The sequence below is a fragment of the Manacus vitellinus genome, unplaced genomic scaffold (assembly GCF_001715985.3).
Source record: "Manacus vitellinus isolate BGI_N305 unplaced genomic scaffold, ASM171598v3 scaffold_7_pilon, whole genome shotgun sequence".
NCBI lineage: Eukaryota > Metazoa > Chordata > Aves > Passeriformes > Pipridae > Manacus > Manacus vitellinus.
Window position 1 is genome coordinate 27,200,409 of NW_021940813.1, and position 22,076 is coordinate 27,222,484.

The 22,076-nt window shown below is 42.2% G+C and overlaps 1 protein-coding gene across 1 annotated transcript; it reads right to left on the bottom strand.

Annotated features, from left to right (window-relative positions):
- Window positions 1–13,886: 13,886 nt before the first annotated feature.
- Window positions 13,887–21,688, bottom strand: NMS (neuromedin S). Its single transcript, XM_018083959.1, has 9 exons — window positions 21,616–21,688; window positions 21,423–21,478; window positions 20,991–21,041; window positions 19,490–19,549; window positions 16,749–16,784; window positions 16,273–16,314; window positions 15,282–15,312; window positions 14,087–14,145; window positions 13,887–13,924 (listed from the first exon to the last, which is right to left on the bottom strand). Exons 1-8 carry the CDS (start codon window positions 21,686–21,688, stop codon window positions 14,090–14,092), a joined length of 405 nt encoding a protein of 134 aa, XP_017939448.1. The 3' UTR covers window positions 13,887–13,924; window positions 14,087–14,089.
- Window positions 21,689–22,076: the final 388 nt, after the last annotated feature.

Genomic DNA, 22,076 nt, shown 5'->3' on the forward strand with positions numbered 1-22,076 from the left:
GGCTGCCCGGCCTCCCCCTGTGCAGGACCTCGATGCTCCCTGTCCCTCTGCAGGCACAAAGGAGTGGGTGCCTCATGAGGCATCCCGCGGCTGATGGGTTCCAGTCCCTCTGGCAGCCATGGTGGGAACCCCCTTGTTCCCGGACTTGTGAGCAGCCATCCCCACGTGCCACCCCACAGAGTGCTGTGCTGCCATTCAGAAGGACCTTGACAGGCTGGAGGGATGGGCAGAGAGGAGCCTTCTGAAATACAACAAAAGCAAGTGCTGGGTCCTGCACCTGGGGAGGAATAAGCCCATGCACAGACTGGAAGCCGACCTGCTGTAAAGCAGCTCTGTGGAAAAGGACCTGGGGATCCTTGGGGACAAAAGCTGTCCATGAGCCAGCAGTGTGTGCTTGGGGCCAAGAAGGCCAGTGGGATCCTGGGGTGCATTAGGAAGAGCATTGCCAGCAGGTTGAGGGGGGTGATTCTGCCTCTCTACGCAGCCCTGTGAGGCCACATCTGAAGTGCCGTGTCCAGTTCTGGGCTCCTCAGGACAAGAGAGACATGGAGCTCCTGGAGCAGGCCCAGGAGGGCTACAAAGATGATGAGGGAACTGGAGCATTTCTCATAAGAGGAAAGACTGAGCTGGGCTTGTTCAGCCTTGAGAAGAGATGACTGAGAGGGGACCTCATCAATGTCTCTTAGTATCTGAAGGGAGGGTGTCAAGAGGATGCAGCCAGGCTCTTCTCAGTGGTGCCAAGCAATAGGATGAGAGGCAATGAGCAGAAACTGGAACATGGAAGTTCCACCTGAACATGAGAGAGAACTTTACTGTGCAGGTGACTGTGCACTGTAACAGGTTGTCCAGAGAGGTTCTGGAGTCTCCTTCACTGGAGATATTCCAGAACTGTCTGGATGCAATCCTGTGCAATGTGCTCTAGGACAACCCTGCTTGAGCAGGGAGGTTGGACCAGCTGATCCACTGTGGTCCCTTCCAACCTTACCCATTCTGTGATTCTTCTCTTTCCACTTCATTGAGCCTCTTTTTATCTGTTTGCTTTTCTTACCTGGTTTATTTTTCCGTTGACTTTTCTCTTATTTTTCTTTCCCTGGTCTGTTAAAAAATAAAATAAAATAAAATAAAATAAAACAAAATAAAATAAAATATGCAATCAAGCCTATATTATCTATTCTTAAAAGGCATAATTAGAAGTACTTCAAATATTGTTAGGATTGGGTCATAGCTTATTAGCATTACAAGGAATTTGTCTCTAGATAGTTACTTTTGAGTCCATATAAAGTATCACTCAGAAAACACTGAGGAGTGCACTGAGTGTGGTGACCCCAATCCACTTGGAATCAACACCCCATTCCACACAAATGGACACTTCTGCCCTTTCAAAGAATTGAGCAGACCTTTTGAGCTTCTCAAAAACATGCAGAAGAGGAGAGGAGGGAAGAGACCTGCTCCCACCTCCCTCCCCCTCCTTTTATGCTCTAGCCCAATGGACGGCATGCTCACCCAGAAAGGGAGAGCCCAGCTCTGAGTTCTTGGAAAAGAACTTCACATAATCTGCCAGCAGACACACTCTAAGAGTGTGTTTGCTCTGGACATGTGGAGAAACGAGTCTGACAAAGGCCTGAAATGAAAATTCAGAAGCCCCACTGCAGCACTCTATAACATCACAGGCATCCCATTAACATCCAGATATCCTGAAGTCTGCTGGTGCATTTACCCATGCTAAGTCTGGGTTACTGAAGGGAAGGCACAGCCAACTTTTATGTCTCTGAATTAGAAGAAATAATTGTGGTTTGAGAGGATATCAGTCCTTATAGTGAGTATTTGGATGCTCAGAGGGTGCCCCTTACTGCTTGTTTAGTGCCCTGAGGTGGTGGGAAACTCAACCTCACTCAACTTGGACTAAATGCTCATCCTTGTGGGAAAAGTGCATGAGTGCAGCACATTCAGCCACAAATACAGATGCTGTGAAGTTCTTGCCCACAGTTAGTACCTGGCACGCAGAACTGAAGTTTTGCTTCTGAAATGCCAGTTTTGCTGGCCAAATGTTTTGCCAGAGCTGGGCTTTCAGGAGTATCTGCTGGTTTAAATAGTTATCTTCTGTGACTAAAACACTGTTCACACCCATGGCTCTTGTTTTTTGCTGGTTGTAACCTATTTTGAATGCCAGAAAACAAACACCAAAAGAGCACGAGCAAAAAGTGAGCACTCATTTTTTAAAAGGTGCAAATATTCCTTTGCATTAGGTGAGATTTTTGCCCAGGTGAAATGAGAGGAACTAGCCAAGCACCCTTGGCACCAGGACTTCCCTGTTCCCACAGTAAACCCTGAGCCCCATTTGGGACAGTGAGTTACTGGGAGAGGGGGCAGAAGCCTAAATCTTAGGAGCAGCCACATCCAATCACTTGGTGGGGCTCAGACACAATGTGAACCAAGCATAACTATGGCCAGGACACACATAAAGCAATACATGGTTTCCTTCTTCCACCCAACTAAAAATACATTGTATTTATAAAGCACATTTTCCCTATGTACTCTCTTTATCAAGCTTCAGCAGGAAGGAGAGGACTGTTTTTACACATGGTGTACAGACAGAAATACTCCAGCCAGAATGGGTGAGAGCTGGAAGTGTCACAGTGAGACTGAAACACAGCTGTGGCTTGGCCCTTGGAAAAAACCTGCCGCCTTCCTCCTCACTCCAGAGAATTTGCTTCTGAGCAGCTGTAATGTATTTCTTCCTTTTCTCCCAAATCAGGGAGTAGGCGAAGAAAGATGAAGCACATGTGCAAATGATTCAATCATTATCCAGGTGACCCACTGATGAGGAGAAAAAGTTGTTCATATAAAAGGTTTTGTTCTGGGGGTAGAGGGAGTGATCTTATGTGACGTGTTTGTGGTTGAGTGCAGGCCGCAGCAAGGCACAGACTAGGCCAGAATAAGAATTTTTGAAGGTAATAGGGTATGCTTTTCATTCATAATGCACTGTGAAATATTGGGGGTTCTTGTGGACTTCCTGCTACTTTGTAAGTTAGTTGCTTTTATAGCACACTATGTCTGTACCGTGAGTAATCCAAGTAGGAAAATTGTCTGGTAATAGGCCTAAGGAGTTGTGGCTTGGTTTGCCAGAGCTGCTTAGGGGCTGGCTTTTGGTTTGTGTTTTTTCCCTTCCACTCAAAGTTTCTTCTGATTTTTCTGAAATATTTAAACTTTGCTATAAAAACTACCCAAAAAAAAAATCCCACATAATAATCTATGATGTTCTTGTGTATTGCAAACAGCTGTGGTGGAAGCTAACTGCCCTATTTACTCAGACTAGACATGTTATTTAAATGAGTATTTTTGCCCCTCCTGTTGTAAGAGTTTCATTCATGGGCTGAATTTCACTTGTCTTGAGGATGCAGCTGGTAATTTCTATTCTTCAGTCTGCATTGTGCTGCCCAAGTCAACTTGTCCTCTTCCTGGTTCAGAACACCTCCAGCAGTACTCTCATAGATGTCGGAGAATACCACTTGAGGACTTAATTTAGTACTCTGTATGAAAATATCTTTGAGTGTTTGGGGTATAAGATGCTGAGGGCTGCAGGAATTTTTCAATTGTTAGATTTAAAATGAAAGGAAGATATAACTTGATAGTAGCAGAAGTTAGTATACAGATTACTTTTGGAAGAAGAGGCAGACTTGGCCTGAAGTTAGTTTTGAGGTAACTGTTTAAAAAAAATCTTACTGAAGAAGACACTTTGTGCCTCAATTGCAAATACATTCTAAGTAGCAGGGTAAAGCCTCTCTTCTTTTGAGCTCTTCATATCTACTTTAATAAGCCTTTCTTGACAGGTTTGGCAATGAGGTCTTTCCCCTAAAAGGCAGGCTGTAAAAGGGTAGTAGTAATTATAATTTTAGCTCTGCCATTGATGAACTGTTGTGTGCTCTTTCCTCAAGAAAAGAATGAGCTTTCTTCTTGATGTGGAAGAAGAGAAAGGTAACTGACCTTCTGTTGTCTCCTCTTGCTATCCATTAGCTGTAGCCCAGGAACCCGAGTATTTTGAAGACCTCTTCACCCATCAGCATGTCTGGACGGGGAAAGAAAAAAGCAGTGGCTGACAAACCTGGAACTGCATCAAGGAGAAGCAAATCAGTGAAGGCAGGTCTGCTGTTTCCTGTGGGTCGTGTCCATAGACTCCTCCGAGTAGGGAATTACACTAAAAGGATTAGTTCTGGCGCTGCCATCTACCTGACTGCAGTAATTGAGTACTTGACAGCAGAGGTCCTGGAGGCTGCAGGGGTTGCTGCACGTGACAACAAGAAAACAAGGATCATGCCCAGGCACATTATGGTGGCTGTGAGAACTGATAATGAGCTGGACAAGCTCTGTGCCCAGGTGACCATTGCTCAAGGCGGGGTCCTGTCAAACATCCTTCCCCAGCTCCTTTCCAAGAAAACTGGCAGAAATGCTGCTCCTTCTCAGGAATGAGATGGTAGCCAGTGACACTTGCTTTTCTTGGTCTCGTTTGTGCACTTATGGATGTTGGGACTCAGTAGCACTAATTTGTATGCTTTTGCTTCTTCATCAAGTATTTTTCCTGCTAATATGAAGACATTTTTAAAGCTTGTGATAAAGTTTCTAGAATGCAACACTGGTCTTCTTTTCTCTTTTCTCAGGGATGGAGGAACAGAAAAGATTAAAAAAAAAAAAGCCTAGCATAGCACCCAAATAACTTTTTAACTTTTTTTTCACAAAGTAAAATACATGCTTAATTTTGAAAATGTTACAGGTAACAGTTGTGAAGCAAGCAGGGGAGTCAAGACACACACTGCTGTTTGTGTGAACTTTTCTTCCATCACAGATTCATAGTGGAATTAGTTCAGTGCCTCAGAGGTTGTTTAACTCTGGTTTAGAAGTTAGTAACCCTCTGTTTTAAAGCCTTATTGCTCATAAAACTATAGTGAACATCTGACTCTTTTTAGACTGCTCCATCATGACACTAAGTCTCTGTTATGGCAAAGGATACAGAAACTGGTGAAGCCATGTCTTCTCTCAACACAGATTATAAATTCAGTTTTTGTCCATAGTACAAATGAGTATGAAAGTTATCAAGAACTTAAGAAGGGGTGTACTTCCCTTTACCTCTCCTCCCCCCCAAATCCATCTTTTTTCCTCTATAAATCCATATACTTTTTTAAATTTCACAGTATATTCTGAGTTGGAAGGGACCACAAGGATCATCAAGTCCAACTCTTAAGTGAATGGTCCATATAGGAATAGTCGTTTTTGCAGCTTTTTAGAAAAGTAAAATGACTTTTCCCTATCTAGGAGCATTTAACTTACTTTGAGAGTATTAATAGCTACAGTTCCTCTCAAAGGAAATTTACTCTAGTGTCTGCTTCATGGCATGTTCCTCCTCAGAGCATATGCATTGCCTCCTTCCTCTGTACCAGGATGCTCTGTGCTAGGGCAACCAGAGGAGGAAAGGGTAAAGTAGAAGCTGTTGTTGGGAGAAATAGTTCTCAAGGGGTGTGAAACTGAAACATGACAGTGGAGATGAAAATACTGTAAAAATAGAATGAGAGATATAGACCATGAAGGCAAGATCAGCATAATTATCAGCAAGAAGTGAATATAAAATTTATGGTGTGAGGTATCATTTCACAATAGAATAAAGCAAAGAGTTATTCCCTTTGTGGCAGGAATTACTGAGTGATATTCTTTCATTTATGCTATAAAGTTTGTCAAGCAAGAGGAATGTCAGGATACTTTCTGGCCATTCTTACTGTGCATTTATACCTGATGTCACACTGACACAACAGAATCACTGATATTTTCTAGACATGTTCTTCCTTCCACAGCACTTTTTAAAAGTGAATGCAACTCACTTGGCATCAAATGTTTTGCTGCTGAAGAGGAAACGGAGTTAGGGCACTTGACTGCTGCCTTATAACACATCAGCAGAGAAAGTATAGATACCAAGATACGTGGGGATTGAACAATGAGAAAAGTTTGGGGGGTTATTTTTTACTTTTTTTTTTTTTGGTGTTGCCAGTCTGAAAGGGAAAAATGCAGAACTCGATTTTGAACCAGTTTTACAAAACGTACACTGAGGAGTACTTAAACATTTACTGGAGTAGCACTGATTGCACTGATAAATAATGATGCATTAAGGTAAGCAGAAAACAAGTATTATTTGACCATAAATTCTCTTAGTTGATTATAAGATAAACCCTGTGAACAAATATTACTAATCTATTATGGTAATTAATGTCATTATTTATTCTAAACATAGGGATTGGGAACAAAATCAGACAAATATCGAGATCATCAGCATTTGACTTCCTTGGAAAGTTGGGGCTGTATCCAGGTTGACTAATAGGTACTCTGGGTGATTTTGAAGTATTTGTGAACAGAAATGCACAGCAAAACTTTGAGACTAAGTAACCATACCCTTTTTTCACAAAGGAGGAAGGTAGAAGGGTGCCATCTTAGTAGGGTATATGCTTAGCTTCATACCCACATGTAAGCCCCTGTTCAATAAAGCACTTGATAAGTATGGAAATCATACCCTTAGGTGACTCACTGAAATGTAAGGGTACTGTTACATATGAAGAGAGCCATAACTTGAGCTCAGAAATCCTATTTCCCATTTTACACATTCCCTACTCAGCTGCCTTACTCCCTTTAGTTTTTGGCCTTTCTCCTAAGAAAACAGTATTTATATCAAGACACCATTTTCTTGCTTATCCACCTGTCCTCATCTATTAACTTCATATCTGCAGTTCTAGGCAGATGTGAAGGAGAGCTGAAACCACAAGTTGATTACCAGTATCATGGAAATAGGTAGCTCTGTAAAAGAAAGAGCTCTAACATATGCCCTGACTGAAATAAATGCAAAGCATGAAATTATACTAATGAAACTGCAACAAAAACTGTCTTTCATTTAATACAAAATACTCCTTAAAGTACAATCTAACAGAAATAATTTTTGTCCTGTTGACCACCAAAGTGCTCATTTACTTTTAAAACAAGATATTAATTGCATGGTACTTCTGCACATGACTAGTTCTCTTATATCTCATGCTACAGGTTTCAACTTAGTCACCTGTAGCTGAGGCTGGCATGTAACTTAGTGCAAATTAAAGCAAAAAAAAATTTCAAAACATAGCTCCTCTGGCACCTCTCTTGTTACTGATACTGCAAAACACGTTTATCTTGAGGTAGCATTACTTTCCTGACACAGTTATGGCATGGCATAACTGTCTGTCAAGGAAAATAGATGTTTTCAATAACACCCATTAGAAAATGCGCGTACATGCTGCTCCACAATTCAATGAAGCTGTGGGCAGATGGAAGCATGGAGGTGGAATGATGCCTGGAAGAGCTCTTGTTCTTTTACCTGTCTAGAGGACTGGGCGCTGTTGACAGATGTCTCAGTTGGGCAGAGTGCTTGTAGTTCACTTTGAGCTGAAATCTGTGTGTTTATAAACTTGTTATCTTCTGTCACCTTCACTTTCTTTGTAAGGAGAGGAAACATCCCAAGTATGGCCTCAGAGAGTCTTGTCATAGTGAGTGCAAGGGATGCTGAACTCATCCATCACCCGAGCTGGGAGCGGGTCAAGCCCAGTGCACAGTGCAGTGGAGTAGGGCTGGGAGTGCCTCTGCTTTGACCATCCCAAATTTGATCTTGGTGTTTCCCTCTGCTGACTGGTTCCAGTATTGCAATTCCTAAACACCCTTGTTCTCTTGGAAGTGCGTGCTCTATTGCAAGTCACAAAGTAGTGAATTTGAGTTATATTTGAGATTATACACAGGCTGTGGAACTATGCAGACTATACAGAGCTGTGAAAATGAGGGAAAAGATGTGGTATGAGACTACCAAGTTATAATCAAAGGCTGGTTTTGGTGTTTGTTCATGTAGCAGTCTCTGGTGTAGTCCCTGGAGAGGTCATGCTGCCCTGCAGGGTGGGTGGCTGCAGCATGTCAATTCACTCCGGGATCCTGAGAGGAAATATGACTTTCGTGCTACACTGAATGAGGCTGCTGGATTTTGCTTCTTTTACAGTGGGTCACACATGATTGCCTGTCTGTGCTCTGAGGTCCGCTCATGTGCATTCTGTATTTTTGCCTTTTCTGTTGGAAGTTTTAGTCCATGTTTAGGTATTTTTATGGTTGATATTTGGAGACCTATATCCAGAAACCTGTATTTATGTGTATGCATCTCCCCCATGCAGTAATCCAGCAGGTACTATCTGAACTGCTGTGTAGAAACCCCTGGGTGCCGAAGCTTTGTGGTAAAGATATGCAAATTATTTTTCTTTCAAGTTTGCTCTACGTTCACATTCAGACTTCCTGTATTGATCTTGCAGCAGGTTGCAGGCTAATAGATAGATGGTATTTGGTGTACAAGGTTCTTTGCCCCAAAGAAATTTCAAAATTTAGGTGGTGAATCATAACCAGCTGTAAGATCAGTCATATTTTTGTTTATACACTGTGGGAAAAGTAGATTCAGAAATGACTGGAGAAGGAGACAGCAGCTCCTTCTAGTTGTTCAGTGCAGAAATCTGTCAGAGTGATAGTTGTATAGATTAAGACAGTTTATGCAGTCCAGCCCAGTCAAAGATATGTTTTTACTCTGTTTAATGAGGTAGAAGGGTGGTAATTGCAATGTGTGAGTTGTCTGGAACAGGTAAGTAAGATAAGTCTTTGGAGGGATCTCCACACAAGCATCCAGTAGATATTTTGGGATCATGGCTTGACTCTAAGATTCCAGCAAATAAACAAACATTTCATTCCTATGTTTAGAATAATTAGCATATCCATCTTGTAGCTGGACTTCATTTGACAGCCTAACATGCATTAGAGAAACTCGAATGGGATGCTGGCAGCTTTTGGCCAACCTGTCAGGCAGTTACATATCTTCTGCACAACTGGCTATGGTTTTTAATCTCCAGTGGGTTTTTCAATTTCTGCAGCTACTTCTGTCACATTACCTGCTGAGAGTTGTGGAGACAAGCAGTCAGCTGATGTGGTTTTAGTTCCTAGACAGAGTTGCCTGTCATGCATACATGGCAGTTACCTCACTGGCCGTTGGTCAGCCCTCATTGCCAATTATTTGAATCCTCTCAATGTGTTTTTAAAGGACGTCAGTTTGTGTGCAGCCTGAGTTCACAGATCACAAATGATCTTTTCCATTGATCCTGTAATCCATGTACTTCCTTTTCCATGCTGGGATTTTTTCTCTTGTTTTACACAAGCATTTCAGAAGCAAAGACACTGAGCTTCCCAGGACAGCTTCTAGGTCACTTCTCACAGCTGTTAGTGTGACAGGTGTTATCATAAATTGAAAGTATGTAAAGTGTAAGGGCTGGGCTCTTCAAGGTTGAAACTTCCACTTCTCCAGAAGCAGCTAGAGCAATTTCTATCTGAAGTATGCTAGACATTAGGAAAAAATTTCTTCATCAAAAGGGTTGTCACGTATGGGAGCAGGCTGCCCAAGCGAGTGGTTGAGTCACCATCCCAGGAGGTATTTATAAGACATGTAGATGTGGCACTTTGGGATGTGATTTAGTGGTGAACATGGTGGTGCTAGATTAACAGTTGGACTTGATGATCTTCAAGACCTTTTCCAACCCAAATGATTCGATTATTCTGTGCTCAACAATACAATGGTACTAATCTTTCATCAAATGAAACACAGGAATAAACACTGCACCATGATATAACACTGAAGAGAGAAAATGCTGCTTGCAGCTATTTCAGAGCTGGGACTTTTGTAACTTAGAGTTCAAGTGAGGTGTCAGTTCCCCAGGAAAATTTTTATGACCAAGAAAAGATTACCTATCAGTCAGCACTTCATTCTCCCAATTGTCAGATTTAATATGAACCTGATTTCATTTTAAGCTCACCTCTCCCAGCAGTATCCATCCATGGGCATGGATGGCTGTTGCTGGGAGTGGTGAGCTTAAAATGAAGCATTTTATCATTCCCCTCCTCACACTTTCCTTCTTGCAAAGCAACCTCCCTTTATTCAGTGCCAGCTTTCCTTGACCTCTGCCTTTCCTCTCTGCTGTTGGTTTCTCTCTTTCTTCTCCTGTATTGCACTGTACATGAAGTCTTACCTATAGTCAGCAGTGCAGCACCTCCCATGTGATAGTTCCTACAGCTTCTTATTCATTCCACTTTGTATTTCTGTGCTCTCCTCAATATTATGATATTTGACTGTCTACAGTTACCCATCCCCTTTGCTGCAAAGCTGCAACTGGTTTTTCTTCAGTATGTGTAATAACTTCCTTTCAAACTCAGTGAGCTGTACATATTTTTTTCCATATCAGTCTTTCCCAACACCATTCTGAATGCTGACTTTGTCCTCCAGCGCTTGCCATCCCTCCCAGCTTGCCATCACCTGAAGATTTAGTAAGTGAGTCTTCCCTGTGGGAGCTGAGAAGGGAGTGAGGCTGTCCAAGGCAGAAGGTCATGAAAGGACCAGACAAAGTGACATAAAACACCAAGAAGGCTTTCCTCTTGTTCTTCGTGCTCTGGCTCTTTGGTGAGTGGCATGTCGTGAGGCCGGGCAGCACTCGCTCCCCCACGGGTGACTGCATTTCCAGGTCCCTTGCTGTGCACTCTGCTGAGCAATGCCTTGCTGAGCCCAGATCCACCAGACCAGGCTTTTAAGGTCCTGGGCCAGCATGAAGTGATTTTCAAGTCAAGTTAGGCGGCATGAAGGTGTGCACTCCTGAACATGCCTGCCTTCCTAGGAGCCGACAGAGCTGTAAACACATGCTCTAAGCTGCAGCAACTGGTTTCAAGAGTTGATTGTTGGAAAAAAAAAATTCCCCTGTGCAACTGGAATGTGTTGCCTCTCAGTGTAATTGAGTGTCTCTCCTTGGTGCTTTTTATTACCAGAGAATGGATAAGCACCCAATTTACTCTTCTAAACTCACTCATTACTTTGTATACCTTGTCATGTCACTCTTGATTTGTCTCTTCTCTGGCTGACAATGGGAACTGAGCTTTCACCTCTTTTTTTTTTGCAGAAATATTTCTGTGCTTCTAATGGTGTCACCTGTGTCTGCACTCCTCAATTTCTGCTGTGGGTTTTGCAGTGGGATGCCCATAAAGAGTTTCAGGCCAGGGATGACCTTTACATTTCAATATTTTTAATCTCTCCCGTTTCACACGTGACATTTGTATTGCTCCAGGGAGCAAAGATTTGCACAGAGCATTGAACAAAAGCTCTTCTGTGCTTTTTACAGAGGAGTCACAGCTACTACAGGAATATGACTGAGGAACATAAGATAGGTTCTCACCCACAAATTGCCACCCATTATTATCAGTCTTATTAACCAGTTTTAAAGCCCCAGTAGATGTTATTCCTGAAACCTCTTGTGGGTGGAGAAAGCTACTGCTGATTGTGAGAGCACAGCATGAGTTGCCTATGGTACAGTACTGCTGTCATTTAACTTCAGTTGTCTTGATCACTTCCCCCAGCGGGATAGGGGAGAGAATTCAAAGGGTAAAAATGAGAAAAGTCATGGGCTGAGATAAAGACAGTTCAATAGGTAAAGCAAAGCAGAACATGGAATTCATTCATTTCTTCACATCAGCAGTGATGGCCATCTCCAGGAAAGCTGGGCTCCATCACTCCTAACTGTGACTTGGGAAGACAAACACCATCTGAACATGTTTGTGTGTGTGTGTGTCCCTTTCTCCTTCCCCCAACGTCTATTGCAGAGCACAACACCACATGGTCTGGGATATCCCTTTGGCAGTTGGGATCGGCTTTCCCAGCTGTGTCGCCTCCCAAGTCCTTGTGCATCCCCAGCCTCATGGCTGGTGGGGTGGGAAACAGGTCTTGAGGTTGTGCAAGCACTGCTAGGCAATAGCTAAAACATCCCTCTGTTATCAACAGTGCTTTGGTCACAGATCCAAAACATAGCACCATAAAAACTGCTATGAAGAAAACTCTATCCCAGACAAAACCAATACAAATATTTATGCAGAACTGTGCAAAATTTTATACTCTTCAGCTTTGGCCTCTGAGATGAAATAAGCTAGGAATGCCATTGCTGTGCTTTTGTATCATTATCTCATATGTATTTGCATTAGCACAGTGCACCTCCACCACTTGTATTTGGCTTAGTTGTTTCTTCCAGAGGGATACCCTAGCTGGCTCCAAATACCTGAGAAGCCAGAGGAGCAAACATCCCTTTGGTAGTCTTTCCAAGGGCTAATAATTTCCAACAGGAATTGACAACACACTGAACAACAGCAATAGGGTGCTATGAAAGCACAAATAGGCCTTAACTGACCAGCCTCTCTGGGAACCCCACCCCACCAGCACCCTCTGCCCAGGTGGAGGCACAGGAGGTATAACACAGCCAGGTCTTGACCCTGTTAGAGGCATAAAATTGTACTCATGTCACAGAATAACTGAAGCTGGCAGGGACCTCAGGAGGTCTCTAGTCTGATCCCAAGCAGAAATTCCGACCAGGTTTTGTCTACTCTGGTCTTGAAAATCTTCAAGGACTGGAGACTGCACAACCTTTCTGGACAACTGTTTGCACTGCCTGGACACTTCGACCTCTCTTGCTTAAACTTACGCTCGTTGCTACTTGTCCTCCCACTCCACTCTGTGAGCAGCCCAGCTGTCTCCTTGATGACCCTCATAGGCATTGGAAAGTCTATTAGACACCCTGAAGGCATCCCTCCTGCAGGCTGAACCTCACCCCTCCTCAGGGGAAAGGGATACAGTCCTCATCACCTTGGAGGCCCTCCATGAGCTCCCTCCAGTTTGTCCATGCCCTTCCTGTATTGTGGGGCCCAAAACTGAACAATCCACCCTAGATGTGGCCTAACAATTGCCAAGTAACTCATCACTTCCCTCTACCTACCAGCCAAACTTGTGTTAATACAGCCCAAATTGGGAACCCATCCAGTTAAAAACCCCCCAAAATCCCCCACAAAACAACAAAATACAGGTTTCTCAGGGTTTGTTTTTAAAGACAAAGGTGTCTCCCAATCCAGTTCACGTGTGGCTGTGCCAGTGTAATTGAGAGGGTATTATGCCATGGTACTATGACTGAGTAGCCAAAGAGGAGATATAAGGATAACAAAGGGCTTGAGGAAGCCAATGCTGTGTTCAGGAATTGCAGCCTTGTTCGTATCCCCAGATTCTGGCTTTTACTATGCTCTTTTCTTCCTAAGGAAGTAACTGCTTAGTACTTGAAATTTTGTGCCCATAAATGTCTCCACCTACCAAAACACTCTATGCAGTGCAAGCACAATTGGCTACACCACAGGTTTAAATGTATGATTTCAGAGAAAAAGGGCAGATGTTCAGAATATCTCTCCAAAGTGCCTCATTTGTGCTTTATGACAGCCAATAAGGCAAGGCTGAAAAAAAATACATCATTTGATCAAATAATGTCTGTGTGTAGCAGCAGTACTTATTCCCCTTCTTTTAAAGTGCATTGGATTCATCAATCATCACACTCAAGTCCTTAGTTATTCAAAATAAGAAATAAATCGTTAAAATGTCCATGATGATTTTAATACCGTGTTGTTCAGGATGCATACTCTGAAATTCTGGGGAAATACATTATCTAGTCAAAAGGACAAGCTTATAGTTTATGACCCTATTAAAGAAGATGTTATAAAATGCACTGTTGGTTTTGAAAATTGTCAATATTGAGATGACTGCTTTCCTTTGATTACAGCTGGCACCAGGCAATGCTACACTATAGCCCAATGAAGTCTAGGACAGGCTTCAGTAAAAAAGGGACAACAAGAATTAATGATTGCAAATTTATTACATGGAACAGCAAATTCAACTGAGTCACATAATAGACAACCAGTGCAATGGGAAGTCTCCTTTCTTTACGTAAACCAAGTCATCAAGCTGGTAAATCAACTCATGAACTTCATATTCCATGGTATTCTGAAACAAATTAAAACAATGTCATGTTTTATGTTGAGATGAATATGACTTAGTTTCACTTCTGTACATCTAGTTAAGTGCCCAAATCTGTTATTTGTACTCAAACATTAATCCTCCCTCCTCACACAGTTCTTCTCTTTTCCATGTCCTAACTCTGCTGACCTTTTAGAGTATGGAAGCATGGAATGCATCTTGCAACCAGGTTGGCTCAGGGGGCTGAGCTGTGGATAAAATTTATTGCTGTATGTTAGGCTAGGGCATGAGTATAAAGTAGTGGCTTCTACACCAACATGCTACTGAGCTATGAAACATTTCCCACACACATATGGACCTAACAACAAGAACAGCTGCACCAGCTCAAACCAGAGATCCATGGAGTTCCTCATGTTCCTTTCATCTATGAGAAGCAACAGATTGCCCAGGGCAGTGCCTAAGACCAGAGCAAGCAAGTAGCAATGTTGCTCTACAACACTCTCTTAAATCTTTGGTTTCTTTCTTTCCAAAATAGTTTCATCCTGAATATACAGCAAGGGTATTCTTTACTTGTGGGGGGTTTTTGCAGGTTTTTTCATAAAAAAACCAAACAAACACATCCCCCCTAAAAACAAAACAAAACAAAAGAAAAGAAAAACCAACCAAACCCCTTTCAGTCAACAGCTGGAAATAATTCTTAGATTGCAAAAAAAAAATGGCGATCTTTTATTGTGAGATAAAGTATTGGAAGAAAAGAGACTGAAGAAGGGTACATGGGTATATTGACTATATTGTCCATTTCCCAGTAAAGCTCACTTAGACCTTAAGTAGATGCTTTCAAAGATGGATATGTAAGTGCTAGGTGATATTATTAGATCTCATTTTCTTCCTCCCTTACATCCCCATCCCTGCTCTTCATAGAGAATGTTTACCCTCAAAAAGGTCCTAATTATGATGTGAGGACTACCACCTGCATGTACAGATTCAGTGTTAGGGAGATCTCATGTAGGATTAGGTGACTGAAGGTGGCTTTGAACAAAAAAAGTCTAGCTTTTGTGTTTCAAGTACCGTCTACACCCTCTGTCTTTAAACTTTACAGTTTCTGTACCATTTCTATCATTTTGCAGAGGATGAAAATTCCTTCTTACTCAACCTTAAAGAGACAAGAAAACAATCCCTTTGTCAAGAGCGTACACTCTAAGGCTCTGAGCCTTAAAAATCACATTTCTGTCAAGACATCTCCTAGTGACCATATGAAACATTCACATGTGTATCTAGGTTTGTACTAGGTTTGTAATGCTTCTCAGTAACTCCTTCTGTCATGAGGATCATCATTATTGAAAAAATCAGAACAAATTCTTGCCACTTTTGGATGTCCACTTACCACTGCCTTTGATAGTTCTTCCATTTCGAGGCTGAAAAATATATTAATTAGATGACTGTGCAGAAGTACTAGATACTATAAGCACACCAAAATAAATCACCATCATGCAGACAGCGTACTGTATAAGAAGACTGCAGTAAGATTTCCTATATCAAATATCAGGGGATCCGTGCAGGGTGGGTTGTATGTTTGAATTTGAGAAATATTCATTCAGCCTCTGTCCAAACAGCTAAAATTCTGGTTTTAATTATTCTCATTCAGGGTTTTGGTCTCAATCCCTTGGGGAATTGCACATGCCTAAGAAAGAATATACAAATACCAGCAGAGAGAGAGAACCTGGCTGGACACACTTGAAGTAAGCTAAAATGCAAATGACAGTTAATTGGGACTCTGGTTACCTGATATGACCTACCTGATAATATTTTTAATTTTTTTTAAATATGTTGAAAATATTCCTAGAAGTTAGTTTTTTGTTAATCAGAGTGTGTCCAAACCAGCTCATTTGGCATAAGACCATGTCATAGCTCAGCAAGCCAATGGGTGAAAGACATGAGAGAAATTATGATAATTTTGTTTTGGCTTTTCACTCTGTTATGCAGTGTGACACCACTTACTGGCTGGACCTTTCAGGCCAAGTGGGCAGTCAGCTCAGGCACATTTTATCTAATGCATTTACCATCAGTGCACCTTGACAGTCTTGGAGATACAAGCCACATGGGTGATTTGGCTCAAGATAAAACACTTGCAGCAGCATATCTTCAAACAAAAAAATGTGTGTAATCCATTACTACTCAAGTTCTCATTATCTTGGTTTTTTTTAGTCAAATCAGAGCTTTTTAAGCAAATGGCTCCCTCAGCTTTCAAGCAAGGGATATTTGGCCTCTACTCAAAACAACTGCAGCAAGAATTGGTGAAGGGAAACAGCTTTCCTGTTATATGGACATATATTGTCTGTGATTCAGAATCTTTAGAAGGTAAGAGATTCAGATACCCTGAAAAGGAAAAAAGGCCGTCCCAGAGTCCCATGACTGTCCTGTAAAATAAAACATAATAACAAAGTACTTTAAACTCAGTTCAATAGATCTGTTGACAAATTTTGGTACCATTCTATCAGAATATTGATAATTCATGCCTTTTTCAGCAGCATGCAAACAAGATGTTGATAGTCCCCAATGCCCATTCATCTGGAATGCTGATTAAAAATTAATGCCCAAAGGGCATTGTCAAGAACTTATCCATTCTGTCTAGTGTAAATATACTAAATTACCAAAATTAAAGATTCACAGGGTTTAGAAAAGGTATAAAAGAAATCTTTACACATAGGGTAGGTATAAGCAGGGTCTGCACAGATCACTTCCCAACCACTGAAAAAAAACCCAAGCTGACTTTAAAAAAGCAGCAAAAGAAACAAGGAAAAGGACGTACTTCCCTGCCCACTGCTACTTGCTTGTCTTCACATTTACATACCTTCTTTGTAAACTTTGCAGAAGCAATCTGTGATTCCTGCAAGCAGATAGTGTAAGTTAATCAACATGCCAGCTTTTCTTTGGTTTGGTACAGACCCTCTATTACTGATGAGGCTGGTGCACTCCACATGAGAAGAGAGATAACTTTACACTTATCACAGGTATTGGAACAGCAGCAAATGGATCTTTCTAAAGATTGATTTCAAGCCTTGCCTTAATCAATGTTACTGCATTCATTACCATCACTCAATATGCTTCCCTCGCTGTACAGCAAAGCGCAGCCATGCTCTGGTAGGGGAAGCAGAGCTCACCCTGGAGCAAATGCAGCAGCTCTACTCCTCAGGCTTGAATTGTACTGATAGCTCTTACCTTGTTAAAATGTGGCTGCTCCTCACCTTTCAGACTGCCCTTGGTTTTAACCCAAGAATGATTGCTGGTTTTAAGCCTTCCTCTAAAATCTTTATTCTTCAGAAAATTGCTCATTTTTCTACTCAGCCTTACATCAAGGAATAGAAACTTTGCCCATGACTTTATGTGAGCAGACTAAGCTCCTCATCTAACACAGCCCTTAACTTGCAGCCTGGTTTGGGAGCCATCCTACCCATGACATGGCTGCCAGGCTGCATGCTCACAGCCAGCCAGGAATGGGATGGCTTTGTGTGCCATAGGAACAGTTGGGTTTAGTTACTTGGGGTGGGCTTGAAAAACAAGCACATAAAATGAGCAAGGACATGAAGACGGGGTGAAAACAGGAAAACATGCAGATGGGAAACTGGAGAGGAAGAATTTTAACAGACAAAATATACGAGCAAGAAGGAGGGAATCACATTTCACAGAATCACAGAATATGCTGAGTTGGAAGGGACCCACAAGGATCATTGAGTCATGGTACGAGAAGAGGATTTCTTTGGTTCAAGCCTCAAGACAATTTATAGAGCAACTGACATCAACTTACAGAGCTATAAAACACTATGGAAGAAAAAAGTGTTTGCTCAATCAAGGTGCTTTAAGGATGCAAAGAAGGAGAGTACATCAAAGAGACAGTGTGAATGCTACCGTTGTTCTGATATGATTATTACATACCAAGCAAAGATAGAGACTGACTCATGACTTAGCCTGCAGTGTCAACTATCCTAGCTAATTTATAACAGTGAGAGGTTACTATGTGGAAGAAACATGGTAAAAACTGAGCTTCTAAACAGTGTCTTGGTTTGACTTTAGGCAAATGTTCAGTGAGGTGATTGTGATGTAGCTAGGTTTAGATAGCTCTTTTTGCTTTCTTTGTAAGTGTCATTAGACATTGATGTTAAATAGTCTTAGTTCTCACAAAATATTTTAAGTTCCCCAGGTGGAGTTCAAGTCCCAAATTGCCATTGACTTTGCCTTTCATAGTGCTTAGGCCTCATTCCTTCTCTTGAAACACCACCTACATTCTGTACATAATCTATAACTCTGACTAATTTTTTTTTAATTCCCATAAATACAGTATGATGGTGAAAGTTGAAGTTCAGCTGAAATCAGTAGGATTTCATAACTGTTTCATTGGGTGCACTACATATAGACTCATGTTTGAGTCTTACATAGACACAAGATTCCTTGTGGGCTAAGAAAGTACAACTTCATGTAATAGATTTGATCAGCTGGGTAAAACTTTACATAGTTCTTTTTCCATATTTCACATTTATATTCAATCTTCCACTTTAATTAGACCACACCTAAAAATCATATTGCAGATATATAGCTGATATTAGTCATATTTTTGAAAGGATATTTTATGAGATTCAGCTCCCAATCTTGAGGGCACATAACAGAGGGTGAATTTTTTGAAAGGTAAAAAGGACTCTGTTCAAAGTTACTAGATGATTCTGTATGTTCCCTCATTAGCTAAGCTGTGGAAGCATAGGAGTCAATATCAAACTCAAAAACATTTATTAGACATTTGTGACTGAAATATTAGAATTTTTTATACAATCAAGTTCAATATGATAGAGTTTTATGGTTGCTTTAGGAAAGTATGCTTGGAATTATAATAAGCTAAAGACACTGGCAAGAAGAGATACTGAAACGCATGTTAAAATACTTTCTATTTTTGTCTTGAACAATCTACTCCCATTTTGAGACAACAGAGAACTCAAACTCCACAAGTAAATTGGCCTTTTTAACATACCCAGGGGCTGAGTGAATTTTATGGAAAAAGTTCTTAATAGAGTGTGATAATAAAAAAGTGATATAAAGCAGAGAGGACATTGAGCTGGGACCTAATATGACTGCACCAGCAAAAAAGCTATACTCAATAACTCCTCAATTTAATCTTTTTAATCTGAGTCAGAAACACAAAAAAACCCTCAAGCTCAAATAGACTATTAAAATTGGTAAAGCAAATCATATACCTCCATGTTCAGCACGATTTAAGTTATGCTATTGATCAAATTTTATGTATATTTGTAGCATAGTTAACCCTGTATTATTAAAAAGTGAGAGTCAGGTTTAAATACTGACTGGCTGTAAGAGAATGTTTTGGTTCTTGAGCTCTGAATTGGTGAAAACCAGCAATTTCATATATAGTTTAATGTAGTTCAGAATTACATACAAACTACTAACAAGAAGAAATAACCTTTTATATACTCTCCTACATCTCTTAAAACATTTATTTGGAGAGAAAAGTCAAAAAGTCAGGTTTGGAGGGCTTGCTTTTTAATTTTAAGGAGCGGGTGCTTTGAAACAAAAGTAATTACAGCCTACCTCATTTTTATGCATGCTGTTGAATATGGAATAACAGAGATCCAAAACAGAGCTGGAGATCTGAAAAAAACCCAAACAGTACTTTAATACATTTACTGGAAGGATGTGGTGTACAAGTTTTCACAGAATCACAGAATCTGCCAAGTTAGAAGGGACCCACAAGGATCATCAAGTCCAACTCCTGGCCCTGCACAGGACACCTCAAGAATCACATCACGTGCCTGAGAGAATTGCCCAAATGCTTCTTGAACTCTGTCAGGCTTGGTGCTGTGACCACTTCTCTGGGAAGCCTGTTTCAGTACCCAACTACCCTCTGGGTGAAGAACCTTTTTCTAATAACCAACCTAAACCTCCCCTGACACAACTTCAGGCTATTCCCTCAGGCTCTGTCACTGGTCACCACAGAGAAGAGATCACTGTCTACCCTCCTTCTTCCCCTCACAAGGAAACTGTAGACTGCAACGAGGTCTCCACTCACTCTCCTCTTCTCCAGGCTTGATTCTAATCCCAGCACAATTTAGATTCACTAAAACCATTCAGAGCAGGGAAAGATCTACTGATGCTATTATGACCTGAAAAACTAGTATTTTGTATGAGGAGAATACACACAATACTACTATTGTCAATACAGTTTTGTGCTATAAAGAGACCTAAATCAACCTCTTACATTTAAAATACATTTTTCTATGCTAATTCTTCTAGGAATAGCTTTGGGGTTTGGCATTTTTAATCTATGCTTATTTTCATCTACAAGCATTTCAGCAAATCAATTCTATAATCTTTAACTGTATACTGAAATACACTGTCCCATACTCATTGCCACAGGAGAGTGGTTTGCTTATGTATGCAATCACATTAGATGAGAAATAACTACAGCTCCAAAGGAAGTGAAGACACCTGAACAATGGACTCTGGGAACTGTTTTCCTCAGGTTTTGGTTTAAAAAACTGAAAGATTTCAGAAAGAAAAAAACAGCACAAAATGTTTAAAATTTCCAGATACTTCCTGATCCTGCAAATATTTTTTTCTCTTTGAAAATGACCCTTGGGCTCGATATCAAATGCAGTGGGGCTGAGCTTTCAGATACTGATTTTTTTTTTTCGAAGTGTTTGCAGAGACTAGAGACACTAGAGCAGAAATGAGCTGTGAAAATTTCTTCTCACTCCCCTCTCCTCTGAGAACCCCAGAGAAAACCCATCAACCCACCAAGCACCCAGGGGACCAGACAGGACCTATAACTCCTGCAGCACTGTCTGGCGCTTCTTGCTTCAGTGTTAGGTACTACTGGGATGGCAAGAAAAAAACTTTTTTTTTTCTTTCTCTAGGTCTGTATTAGCTCCACAGGGAGGAGAGCACATACACCAGCAAACTCGCCCTGCTCTCCAGAGCCACTGGCTCTCTGGCAGAGGCTCTGCCACCAGCAGACATCAGTGCTCTGGGTTATAGAGGACAATTACTATGTCTGGAAGAGAGATCAAACACATTACCAGAGTCAATTTACCTGGGGTTCATTGGACATTTCCATCCACTGACTGAAACACAGTGCCAGTTGCTTTAAAAAGTAAAGATTAGACATTAGCAGTGTGTCTATCATACCTTATGATCTGTGTTTTCACTGGGGGAGTCGGGACTGGCTGGTTATTAGCTTTCCCGGCTTTTGGTTACCCAGGTATCCTATTCTGCACCCTGATGCACATCACACCCCTGCCCACACCTGTCCCACCTACCTCTGCGGGCAGCAAAGGGCGCCAGCCTCCCTCCTCCCTCAGGGATTTCATAAGGTATTCCCAGTCCGTTTCCCATTTCCTTCCTCATTTCCCTGCCACGGGCGAGTCTCGTTTCCCACCTCTCCCGGTCAGCCCGTCCCGGGTTGGACCGTCTCTGTCCCACCTGTCCACCGCGCATCGCTGTCAGACGGCAGCGACAGACGTACCTGTTTTTGGGGCAGCTCCACACCGTCCCAGTAGCGCGAGAAAGGCTGCGGGAACCCTGCAGGGACACGGCAGCGTTAGGATGCCGCGGAGCCCAGCCCCGACGGCGCCCCTAAAGGGGAGACGACCCTTTCAATGTTTCGGGGTTCTGCCGTGTTCCCCTCTCCGCCCCCGCCTCCCGGTGCCGGGACGTACCTGAGCCCCGCGGGAGGGCGCAGAGGCAGCAGGCAGCCAGGAGCAAGGGCAGGGCGGGCGGTGGCGAGGGCATGGCCGGGCGGGGACAGACGGACGGACGGGCGGACGGGCTGCCTTTATGGAGCCGCGCCGAGCCCCATACGGAGCCGCCGAGCCAATGGGCGCCGGGGCGGTCCCAAGCACCGCTGCCACTGTCGCTCCCTCTGCCGGACACGGCGCTGTCACCCCCTGCCGCCCCTCTGGACCGGCCCGCCCGCGAAAGGTCCAGCATTAGACAACCCCTCCTCTGCCCTCTGGAACTCCCCGTCAGAGCTGCTTTTCTGGAAGAGGTGACACAGAGGAAGGAGGGAGGGAAGAAAAGAAGACGCTATGCGTGGTCAAGCGACGGAGCTGCTGGGATTTTCATTTTAAGCAAAAAATTCGGTTTTGTAGTAGGGCTTGCTGAGTGTTTAAAAAGTATT

Excerpts from the sequence above, each read along its gene's own strand:
- NMS (XM_018083959.1), bottom strand. The coding sequence starts at position 21,688 with ATGCCCTCGCCACCGCCCGCCCTGCCCTTGCTCCTGGCTGCCTGCTGC. Across the intron at positions 16,785-19,489 it reads ACAGCATGCATAAAAATGAG|GAATCACAGATTGCTTCTGC; the intron begins GTAGGCTGTAAT and ends ATCTGCTTGCAG. Across the intron at positions 16,315-16,748 it reads CTGCAAAGTTTACAAAGAAG|GACAGTCATGGGACTCTGGG; the intron begins GTATGTAAATGT and ends TTTATTTTACAG.